The 12444-nt window shown below is 43.5% G+C and overlaps 1 protein-coding gene across 1 annotated transcript in view; it reads left to right on the top strand.

Moving 5' to 3' along the window:
- FLT1 (fms related receptor tyrosine kinase 1) overlaps positions 1-12129 on the top strand; it is a 202649-nt gene extending 190520 nt beyond the window's left edge. The window contains exons 28-30 of the mRNA XM_084842930.1: positions 3778-3865; positions 5109-5200; positions 9469-12129. Coding sequence (XP_084699056.1) covers positions 3778-3865; positions 5109-5200; positions 9469-9670 — 382 coding nt within the window. The 3' untranslated portion in view covers positions 9671-12129. The remainder of the gene's footprint in view (positions 1-3777; positions 3866-5108; positions 5201-9468) is intronic.
- Positions 12130-12444: the final 315 nt, after the last annotated feature.

Below are 12444 nucleotides of genomic sequence, written 5' to 3'. Positions count from 1 at the left end.
TTTCAGGGTGCACTGTAGTTCCATATATGTTCATAAGGGTTACAATAGGGGTGGAGAACCTGTTGCCCTCCAGATGTTTCTGGACTAAAACACCCATCATCTGTGACCAATGTTCATGCAGGCTGGGCTGATGAGAGTCGACATCAGGTCCAACACCAAATGGAACACCAGTTTCCACACTTTTGGGTTACAAGGAATGTCTTGTAGGTCCAAGCAAATATGCATCAAGTCAATCATTCCATTTCCAACAGCCAAGTCAGATGCTTCTAGGAAGTTCACAGATGGGCGATGAAAATGAGCTGTATAGGCAGCAGTAAATATGCAGCAGCAGTAAATATTGTTGTTGTTGTTGTTCAGTCGTTCAGTCGTGTCCGACTCTTCGTGACCCCATGGACCATAGCACGCCAGGCCTTCCTGTCCTGCGCTCTCTCCTGGAGCGTGCTCAAGTTCATATTCATTGCATCCGTGATGCTATCTAGCCATCTCATCCTCTGCCGTCCCCTTCTCCTTTTGCCTTCAGTCTTTCCCAGCATCAGGGTCTTTTCCAGAGAGTTTTCTCTTCGCATTAGGTGGCCAAAATATTGGAGCTTCAGCTTCATTATCTGTCCTTCCAATGAGCACTCAGGGTTGATTTCCTTTAGGATGGACTGATTTGACCTCCTTGCAGTCCAGGGGACTCGTAAGAGTCTTCTCCAGCACCACAGTTCGAAAGCATCAATTCTTCGGCGCTCAGCCTTCCTTATAGTCCAGCTCTCACAGCCATACATTACTACTGGGAAAACCATAGCTTTGATTAGACGGACCTTTGTCGGCAAGGTGATGTCTCTGCTTCTTACTATGCTGTCTAGATTTGCCATAGCTTTCCTCCCAAGGAGCAAGCGTCTTTTAATTTCATGGCTACAGTCACCGTCTGCGGTGATCTTGGAGCCCAAGAAAGTAAAATCTGTCACTGCTTCCATTTCTTCCCCTTCTATATGCCAGGAAGTGATAGGGCCAGATGCCATGATCTTAGTTTTTTTAATGTTGAGTTTCAAACCAGCTTTTGCACTCTCCTCTTTCACCCTCAACAAGAGGCTCTTGAGATCCTCTTCGCTTTCTGCCATTAGGGTGGTATCGTCTGCATATCGGAGGTTGTTGATAATTCTCCCGGCAATCTTAATTCCGACCTCTGATTCATCCAACCCGGCATTTCTCATGATGTACTCTGCATATAAGTTAAATAAGCAGGGTGACAATATGCAGCCTTGTCGTACTCCTTTCCCAATTTTGAACCAATCGGTTGTTCCATGTCTGGTTCTTACTGTTGCTTCTTGACCCTCGTACAGGTTTCTCAGCAGACAGGTAAGGTGGTCTGGTACTCCCATCACTTTAAGAATTTGCCACAGTTTGTTGTGATCCACACAATCAAAGGCTTTAGCGTAGTCAATGAAGCAGAAATAGACATTTTTCTGGAATTCTCTTGCTTTCTCCATGATGCAGCGAATGTTGGCGATTTGATCTCTAGTTCCTCTGCCTCTTCGAAACCCAGCTTGTACTTCCGGTAGTTCTCGGTTCGCATACTGCTGAAGCCTAGCTTGTAGGATTTTGAGCATCACCTTGCTGGCATGTGAAATGAGCGCAATTGTGCGGTAGTTTGAACACTCTTTGGCGTTGCCCTTCTTTGGAATTGGAATGTAAACTGACCTTTTCCAGTCTTGTGGCCACTGTTGAGTGTTCCAGATTTGTTGGCATATTGAATGCAGCACTTTAACAGCATCATCTTTTAGGATTTTAAATAGCTCAGCTGGAATACTGTCATCTCCGCTAGCTTTGTTGTTACTAATGCTTCCTAAGGCCCACTTGACTTCACTCTCGAGGATGTCCGGCTCAAGTTCAGTGACCGCACTATCATGGCTATCAGGGACATTCAGATCTTTCCTGTATAGTTCTTCTGTGTATTCTTGCCACCTCTTCTTAATCTCATCTGCTTCTGTTAGGTCCCTGCCTTCTTTGTCCTTTATCATGCCCGTCTTTGCACAAAACGTTCCCTTGAGATCTCCAATTTTCTTGAAGAGATCTCTAGTCTTTCCCATTCTGTTGTTTTCCTCGATTTCTTTGCATTGTTCATTTAAGAAGGCCTTCTTGTCTCTCCTTGCTATTCTCTGGAACTCTGCATTCAGTTGGGTATATCTTCCCCTTTCTCCCTTGCTTTTCGCTTCCCTTCTTTCCTCAGCTACTTGTAAAGCCTCATCAGACAGCCACTTGGCTTTCTTGCATTTCTTTTTCTTTGGGACGGATTTCGTTGCTGCCTCCTGAACAATGTTACGGACCTCCGTCCATAGTTCCTCAGGCACTCTGTCTATCAGGTCTAATCCCTGAAATCTATTCCTCACCTCCACTGTATATTCATCAGGGATATGATTTAGGTCATACCTGAATGGTTTAGTGGTTTTCCCCACGTTCTTCAATTTAAGCCGAAATTTTGCAAGAAGCAGCTCATGATCTGAGCCACAGTCAGCTCCAGGTCTTGTTTTTACTGACTGTATGGAGCTTCTCCATCTTTGGCTGCAAAGGACATAATCAATCTGATTTCGATATTGACCATCTGGTGACGTCCATGTGTAGAGTCGCCTCTTGTGCTGTTGGAAAAGAGTGTTTGCTATGATCAGCATGTTCTCTTGGCAAAACTCTATTAGCTTTTGTCCTGCTTCATTTTGTACACCAAGGCCATGCCTGCCTGTTATCCCGGTGATTTCTTGACTTCCTACTTTAGCATTCCAATCCCCTATGATGAAGAGGACATCTTTTTTTGGTGTTAGTTCTAGAAGGTGTTGTAGGTCTTCATAGAACCGATCAACCTCAGCTTCTTCGGCCTCAGTGGTTGGGGCATAGACTTGAATTACTGTGATGTTGAATGGTTTGCCTTGGATTCGTACTGAGATCATTCTATCATTTTTAAGATTGTACCCCAGTACTGCTTTTCCCACCCTTTTGTTGACTATGAGCGCTACTCCATTTCTTCTAAGGGATTCTTGCCCACAATAGTAGATATGATGGTCACCTGAATTAAATTCGCCCATGCCTGTCCATTTTAGTTCGCTGATTCCCAAGATGTCGATGTTCAATCTTGCCATCTCCTGTTTGACCACCTCCAGCTTACCTTGATTCATTGATCTGACATTCCAGGTTCCTAAACAATATTGTTCTTTACAGCATCGGATTTTCTTTTCACCACCAGACACATCCACAGCTGAGAGTCCTTTCGGCTTTGGCCCAGCCGCTTCACTCTTTCTGGCGCTACTTGGAAATTCCCTCTGCTCTTCCCCAGTAGTATGTTGGACACCTTCTGACCTGAGGGGCTCATCTTCCGGCGTCATATCTTTAAGCCTTGTGATACGTTCCATGGGGTTTTCTTGGCAAGAATACTGGAGTGGGTTGCCATTTCCTTCTCCAGTGGACCACATTTTGTCAGAACTCTCTGCCATGACCTGTCCGTCTTGGGTGGCCCTGCACGGCATAGCTTATGGCTTCACTGAGTTACGCAAGCCCCTTCACCACAACAAGGCAGTGATCCATGAAGGGGAGCAGTAAATATGCAGCACCAGTAAAATTAAGGCATTCAGTGTCTCAAATATAGCTTGTGACCATTCTCTCCCTCACTAGCGAAGGACACATGAAGTATGAAGATAGGAATGATTCATGTTCTCACCCATGTTCAGGTATCCACAAGTAGCTTGTTACATGTATGTGGTTTGTTCTGAGATCCAACAAGCTCTTTCCTCTGTCTTCCCTTTTAAGAAAATACGTTAATGCCTTCAGAATGAAGCCACCCCAGAGGGTCAAGACCTTTGAAGAACTTTCTCCCAAGGACAAATCTGGACATGAGGTAAGTCACAATCAACCTCCTGAAATGTGTGGTGCATTGCTTGCTCTTTTGGATTCAAGCCTTTTGTTGCTGAAACGAGAAACAGATGCTTTGCGGTCCAGGATTGTCTGATGTTGTGGAATCAGCAGCCTATTCTGCACTTTGGGAAATTCATACGTGGGTATTTATTAAATTTGTATCCTGACTTTCCACTAAAAGTAGTGCACAGTGCAGCTAACAATAGAATACAAATAAAACTATAATTAAAACATGAAAACAGATCCATTAAAAACAGTAGTATTGGCCTCTTGTCACACACAGCAGGAGTACAGATTTGAAAGGAGCATCATGTATTTTTTATGAATTAGCAAAATGTTCCGTGTGAGTGGAGAGACTTGTTTGCATATTGCAGAGACCTCTGGGAGGGGCACAGTGACATCTATGTCACTGCTGGGTATTTCTTTTGTAGCCACACTAGAGTTTGACAGGATCCTCGGAACTAACCTATTTATTAATTTAATTTCTATCCCATCCTTTCTCCGATGAGCTCAGTAGAGAAAGGTGTAGTTGTGTTAGGGCTACTTCTGTATCACCAAAAATGAGGGTGCTCATAACTAGGGATGTACAGATTGTGTAAAATCTGTTCCGTCTGTGTTTCGTGGATTGTCAGGCACCTTTCATTCTGTCATCTGCCTATTGATGGAATCAGATCTTATCATTTCTGAATTTATGCAAAACGTTTGCTGCTTGTCCTAACTAATATGTATAGATTTGTTAAACCACTACTGCATGAAGTATAAGTCCCACTACTACAAATATGGAGTTTCAAACAATGTTGTTCTCTTGATCATCTTCCCCCCACAAGAGAATTTTTTTTTTTTTTGCCACAGTTGATAAAGTTACCTTCCTTGTAACTAACATATTGTTGTAGCTTGGGATGGCTTGGTCTTGAATGGGAAATTAAAACCTGTTAGCTTTACAAAAGACCTGCTCCTTGTGGAGATAAAATGACTAGAACTGGTTGGTTGATAGGGCTCAACACAGCTGCCTGAATTATTGGATTCTTCTCGAGGGCATGGCTACAGGGACTGTCACGATGAGCGCCTGCACTTCAGAATTTACCACTACACCACATTATATAATACATATTCGAAGTTCTGCAAAACTCACACTGGTGATGGGTTACTCAAGTTATGTTTGTCACTGTCATAATCACTGATACACAAAGAAGAAAGTTCCATGACTAGAGCTGTATCTCTTTCAGGATTACCAAGCGGACAGTGGAATGGTGCTTCCTTCAGAAGAGCGGAAACGTTTTACATGGACAGGCAGCAAACAAAAGCAAACTTTCTTTGGGTATGCAAGTCAAGCCATATCATATTCATTTACAGACCATCTACAGATGCAGCTAGACCTAAAGTGGGGTCACTTATCAGAGCTCCTACTGCGTGTGTCTATTTTTTAGTAGGAGCTGCTACAGAGGACCAAATCTGATCAGAGCTGTCATGTTGGAGAAATGAGGGTTCTCTCTGTCCTCCAGTGGAATTTTCCTAAGGAAAATCACCCTGAAGCTGTTATTAGCCCCACAAGGCAAACATATGAGTATCTGTATATTTTGCACCATCAGGCAAATATTGACTTATCAGGAGCCAATCTACATGGAAACAGGTTTTGAGGCATTTTTGTTTAAATACCGATTTTCATGAAATCGGGTTAGCTCCTTCTGGGGCAGATGGTAGCCAGTAATGTGGTGTATATGTTAAAAAAAAATCTGCTTGCATGGAGCAAATGAGTAAAACTGAACATCAAATGGGTATTTGCGGGGAAAGTGAGGCTTGCTTTCCACCCCCTCCCGTGCTCAGTGAAGCTTTTAAAATCAGTAAGGCTCTGCATGCCTTTGCACTTCCATACGTAACAGCCTCGTTATGCTCCCCTCCCCACTCCTGTGGTCTGTGAATATTTAAAGGGGCTGGCAGCAACTGAATGCAAGGTTGAAACGGTGTCTTTTCAAGGCATCAGGGCTGACTCCCATCCCCAAGGTAATGAGTTACTTCTGGGTAGACATAAGCCCACACCCCATGCAACTCTTCCCTTCTGCAAATCAGCCTTGCTTCCACCAGCCCACACTGAAGCCAGCTGAGGTCACATGGACTCCCAAACTGTACTGAAGCTGCTGTGACTGGAAAACCCGCCACAAATAGTTAAAAACCCCCCACCAGATTTAGGGCAAGAAATGCTGCATTAGCTACGGGGAGGGGCATGTGTCATCTGACATGATCAACTTGGGGGCAGAGCAGAACCAGAGTAAAAGGCCAGTGTAGATGAGGCCCAGGAAAGTGGCTTTGGAAGAGGGAGGCTTAAGCCTCTCCTCCCCTAGCACCACAGTCCTGGTTGGAATTTGTCTCTACCTTTTTGTTGCTGTCCAGCTTTTGAAAAACAGGAGATCAATTCAAAGATCATCGCCATGACATCTAGTTTGACCCTAAATGAGGATGGGATCCGTTGCAGGTACCCAAGAGAATTAACTTGCACTCTTGGGGTGGGTAGGAGCTTGGGATGTAAGGACTGTGTAAAATCCGCTCTGTGTTTTGCGGATTGTCAGGTGCCTTTCGTTCCGTCATCTGCCCGCAGATGGATGCGAATACTTTTTTTTTGTCATAGGGAAAAATACGGAAATAATTATGTAAATAATTACCTAAGTATTTACATAAGTATTTACATAATTTACCCCAGTACATAACATTTAGTGTATTGTCCCCTGTTCCATTCTACGTTTCCTCAGCTGAAACATATGTATTTTTCTACGGATTTATATGCGTAAATTTCGGGAAATTAAAAAACATCATCTGAAAGTCCACGGACTCCGCAGGGCCTGAGGGGGTCGCTCCGCAGCGGATTCCGCAGGTCGGATTCTTAGAAATCTGAGCTCATTTTAATCCGTCTCGAATTTCTCCAGCATCCCTAGTAGGAGCGCCTCTTCCACAGTTCACTTATTTTCTCCATCTCGTTGCTCTGTTTCAATTACTTTTCACACCCATATTCATTTAGTATGGCTTCCATTCACACCATCTCATAATTTCAAAGCAATCTCTTTGTATGTGCTCAGAGACCCCCATTTGACAAAGCATCTGGGTGAAAATATGTTAATGAGGCTGCTGCAGAACATCTGTCTGACTCTGCTTATTACTCCCGTCTTTTTAAGACTACTGCCCATATTACTGCAGTGGTGCGCTTGTCATCAGAAAAGGGGCCTTTGTGACAAAGGCTGTAACGTACACAAGGGAGATTGCCACCCGTGTCGTCACTGTTATTTAGAAAGACTTTGTGCCAGCACCAGCAACCTCACATGCACAGGGAGGTATGGCAAGGAAACCTGCACAGTAATGACAATCCCACAGGGCGAGGGCTGTACGGAGGTTGCTGCAGAGCCCCCACTGTGTAAACACATTTTTGGCAGCAAAAATGCCAGCATTTTTGCACCACTGTCTCATGGATGCTACAAATATGGCCATATACAATGGAGGGGAGGGGGGAGTTTGCTCTTAATGCTCAAAACAGCATTCCAAGGAGAGCGCAGTCTGAGAGGGCATGTTTCCCCCTTCCCTTTCATGACTCAGCACCATAGAAACCCACTTGAGCCTCAAGGGCTCAGGATACTAAAATGGAAACATGACAATGGAGGGATGCATGAGCGTCATTTCTCTTCCTGCTCTCCTCCGTTTTATGTTAGAGACCTTCCTCTGCCTGGCTCCTGTCTAGGGAATAAGGGCTTGCCAATGATAAGACCCATCCTAACAGGAATTATTTCTAAGTGGTGAGTAGACATTTAGGAAGTTGCTGCTCTAAAAAAGTATGAATGACTCTTGCTTTGGGCCGGAGAGATCCAGCACTCCATGTGCCAAGCAAGTCTTTTCTCCGTGGAAGAGAGAAAGATGCCACCTTCGATGGAGGACTGGGTTATCAATGGCTATTAAATCACAATAGTTAAATGCAACCTACCTGGAGAGGTTGTATCTCCCATTATCAGCTGCTGTGGACAAATAGGGGCGCTTTCATGCCCTTCCCGTGAGTTTCCAGGAGGATCTAGCTAACTGCTCTTGGAAACACAACACTCAGTCCTAGGTGAACATGGTTTCATTAGCTACTGTGGCTAGTTTTGGTTGACCTCTCTTTTGTGAGTGTATCTAAAGCTTTTTGTGTGTGTGCAGAACTATCTTATCTGGTGACCATCAGCCCATTGTGGGGTAGTGAATTCTATAAATTCTATTATCAGTCCACAGAGCTAATTTAGGAAGACTCAAAACATTTTTAGGTAAGAACGTAAGAAGAGCCCTGCTGGATCAGACCCAAAGGCCTGCCTAATCCAGCATTCTGTTCCCACAGTGGCCAACCAGATGCGCACAGGAAGCCCACAAGTAGGACATGAGTGTGACAGCACCTCTCCTGCTCATGTCCCCCAGCAACTGGTATGCAGAGGCACAGTGGCCCCGATACTGGAGATAATATATAACTATCATAACTAGTAGCCATAACTAGTATGCTTTATCCTCCAAGAAGCATATAGCTAATGGGGTATAGCTACTGCTGTGATTTAATGCGATTGCAAGATCTAATTTACTGAATTCTGTGTTCCATTACCTTTATTAGCTATCCTGAGCTATTGACATCTTTGTGTGTATGCGGGTAAGGGGCTACCACTAAAAATGGAAACAGCTGCTGGTTCAGATGGGGCAGTCAGGTTAAGCTGCAGAAATGCAAGTGCATTACATCTAAACTGAAAGGACCGAACTGATTAGCTATTAGTTTCTGAACACAGCAATTCAAAGGGCTAGTTTTAAACTTTAGCCCTAAGCTGACCAGGGCTTCAATGTAGTCAAAAGACCCTTCGTCCCTATGAGTCCCACACTTACTGACCAAGTTCAGACAATTATGGGGGGGGAAAGAACTCACTGTGGCTTCTTCCCCCACGTGCTGCACAAGTTGCTGTGTCATCTGAACCTGGCAGTGGTGGCTTTTTACCCACCCCCACAACCCATGGCTTGTAGTAGGGGTTGTGGGGTGGGTAAGAAGATACACATCCTTGCTGCACCAGGTTCGGACGACATGACAACCATGCAGTGTCATGGGTAATTATACAAATGGCGGCTGTGTGCGCAGCACCCGTGGGGCAGGGAAAAGAAGCCACGGTGGCTTCTTTCCCCCCTCTGATCATCTGAATGCAGCCATTGTGTCTTTCAGTCAAGAGCTAGACTGGTGACTACACAACGGCAAGGCAATTGGATAATGGCTGTTTAAAAAAAAAAATTGGCATGCGCCTTCCCCCTCTGCAAGGGGCACAATTGTTAGGGATTTTCTGGTGTGTACAGAAAGCACATTTATTGCACCTGCCCTTTGGCTGGGAAAGTACTGCATTCCATACTTGAGTTACCGTTCTTTTGAGTATTTAGTTCTGTTGATATTTTCATTGGACTATTAGATCTTTATCAATATTGTATGTTATTTTTGTTTGGTGTAACGCTTCCACTATCAGCCCACATAGGAGCATATGGTTTTGTTTTACGAAGTGAAATAAGTGGCTAAGAACCTGCCCTACATATTTATCATACCTCCACTTTTGCTTACAGGCTCCGCTACGGCAGCAGAAGCAAAGAGTCTGTCCTTTGTGACACAACCAAGTCGAACATCTACAGTTTCAGCTGTGGCCACATCAGTGATGTGACTCAGCCATTTACTTGTGGCAATCTAACATGGGAAGGGAAGCCAGTACATGGATTCTTTCCTCCCAGCTGTAACTCTGTGGTTCGGTATTCTACTCCACCAGTTTAGCACGGGACTTCTTCAGTTACTCAATGCAGCTGCATCTCTCTGCTCTCCCCATTTTAATGTTGAACAGTCCTTACTGCTGCTTGCTGACCCACCACCATTTATGTAAAGCTGATTATTTCTATGAAACGCCAGCAGCAGCCTCACCACCACCCTAGCTTCTGTGGCACTAGCTCCCATCTGATAAAGGGGATTTTTTAACTACAAATGCAATAGGGGAGAGGAGCCTGCTGCAGAGGGGGGAGGGGGACATGTGCCTCTGTGGCCATTTCCCCCTAGTTCCAGACTCTTGCACTGGTCCCATGCAAGTCAAGGGAGCAGGGACACTGGAAGCTGCTTCTGGTCTAGTCAAATTAATCTAATAAATTCTGTTGCCAAAGGAGATTTTTATTAGACATGAGCACTATTCAATAGGCACTTCTGCCCATTAGCCCAAGACATACATCTTTCATAGTCATGTGCATGGGAAATAGCTTCTGCTTTTCAAAGAAAGCCTGAAGTGCTGCAAGAACTTGCAAAAGCAGTTCAACCAGATACCATAGCAGAGACACAAAAATGAACACAGCACAGACAAGAGTCTACACTGCCTCTGAAAACATATCTACACTAAAAGCATTGTCTTTATACCATATTATCTAGCGTGGCTTTGCCCCCAAACATTCCTGGAATTTTAGTTTGGTAAAGATGCTGAAACCTCTGTTATGAGATCCCTGTCCCACCCCACCCCTCCTGAACTATAGTTCCCAGGAAGAGGGAAAAACAGGGGTTTTTGGTGAAAAGTGAAATCTGTGAATGGTTTACTGGAGGGCAGGATTTAAGTTTGCAGAGAGATCCAAAAAGAAATACTCTGGGAACGTTTTTAACTGCAATTAACTGCAGCAATCATACACAAAATAAGGACTAGAACATTTCATTATTACTACAACAACATTTTGTATGCACCCATAAAACAGAACTCCAAAAGAGGCACAAGAATCGCTGCCCTGATGCAATGTCAGGATCTGTAGCCCTGTCCTATCTCAGAACATTGCACCAGCGCACTCACAGGAGGCAACACTATAGCAGTGGAAACTGCTACCATTGGCCAAAATATGGCCAAATGTTGATAGAGCCAGGAGCAAACTGAAGCTGAGGCATGGCTAAGGATGATTAATATGTACAGCATCCTACAGGCATCTTGGTTACCAGACCCAGCTATATCACCTCAGATCTCAGTTGCCATCACACTAGTTAAGTGTGGAATTTTGTATTGCGGGTGGAACACAGCATGCTGAGAATTGCAGCTGCCTCTTACACACACACACACAGATATTTCTTGTCATTTTGGTTGCAGATGGGCCTGAATGTCCGCAAGTAACACCCACTTAAAATTTCAAAATCACAGAGGGAAGGAACTGAGCAAGATTGTCCCTGGATGGGGTGTGAATTCAGTACCCTGCATAGTGCTTTACCTTGTAGTTAAGCAGAATATACAATGGGCAAAGTAAATATGCACAGAGTGGATTAATGAAGGTAATTCATACATGTTTAAGAATTCAGCTTTTCTTGATGCTGAATTTGGGATCATAGTACACACACACACACACACACACACGAAGATAATACACAATTCTATATCTATTATACTACATTCTGCTTTTATACTTCCAATTGCAAGTGGTAGCACAGCCAAGAGTCGTGCCAAGCTGCTGCAGTTGAGGGTAAAACTAGTGTGCTGCTGCAGCTATGCATATAGGATGGGAAGGCCAGTCAAGCTTCGTCTGAAATACCTGCTGTATCTAGATTTACTGCTGCTATTATTATAACATTTATAAAGTGCTAAAAGTGTGCTGCTAGGTTTGTTTATGTTAAGGGGTGAGTAGTATAACAGAACCATTGCTTTGGTTCAGCACTGAACCACCAAGATGGATGTCCTATAGAAGTAGCTAATGTTGGTCATGATTAATTTTCATGAAAGCAATGAAACTTATGTCGTTATGCCCAAATTGTAATCCTACACCCACTTACCTGGAAGTAAGTCCTCAATGGGACTTACTTCTGAGTACACATGTATAGAATCGCTGTTAGGGTGCAGGAGCATTTTACAACACTCTCACTTCTAAAAGTCATAAACTTGTAATCTTCGTATTCTCTGTCAAACAGAAGAGCATTCACCAACCTTTGACACATGATTCACCTAATAAAGTCAATGGTCACAAGAGACTGTGAATGGAAGGGTTGGGTTCATCTTCAAGTTGGGTAGTCGTATTTGTAAACTTAAAAAAAAAAAATCTAATGATTTTAATGAACCTATAAAATTGGAATTTTAAAATTATTTGAAGTGAATTTTGAAATAATTTGAATTATTATTTGAAGTGAATTTTGCTAAGGATAACTGGATGTAAATAACTTATACCTGCACCTTAACTTTTTAATCTATTTTTCTGTACATTTTCTAAATTTTCACAATAAAACTTGTTTCCAAACTTTGTTTGAGAGACTATTTTTTGCTTGCATTAATAATCCATGCATACGTTACAGAAGCATCTTGTAGAATGAACCAATCTTGGTTTGAAGCAAAAATTTCAAGTAGTATTTTGATGTAGTAGCCAAAATACGTTAAGACTTTTCAGAAGACATAGGCCTTACCTCAAGGGTGGTAAATTCATGGTAAGCCCCTGGTAGCGTTGTCAATAGATGCCCTTTTCAGTCTGTGGATTGTTGGGCCTCTACTAAAGATGAATTCACGTATCTATGCTCTTCTTCATGGTCTCTGCGCAAGCATACCCCATACATGG

Source organism: Heloderma suspectum, chromosome 3 (genome assembly GCF_057233095.1).
Source record: "Heloderma suspectum isolate Gila_16-S chromosome 3, 16-S_ref, whole genome shotgun sequence".
NCBI lineage: Eukaryota > Metazoa > Chordata > Lepidosauria > Squamata > Helodermatidae > Heloderma > Heloderma suspectum.
The sequence above is the reverse complement of the archived record's forward strand: the minus strand, read 5'-3'. Positions and strand labels throughout refer to the sequence as shown.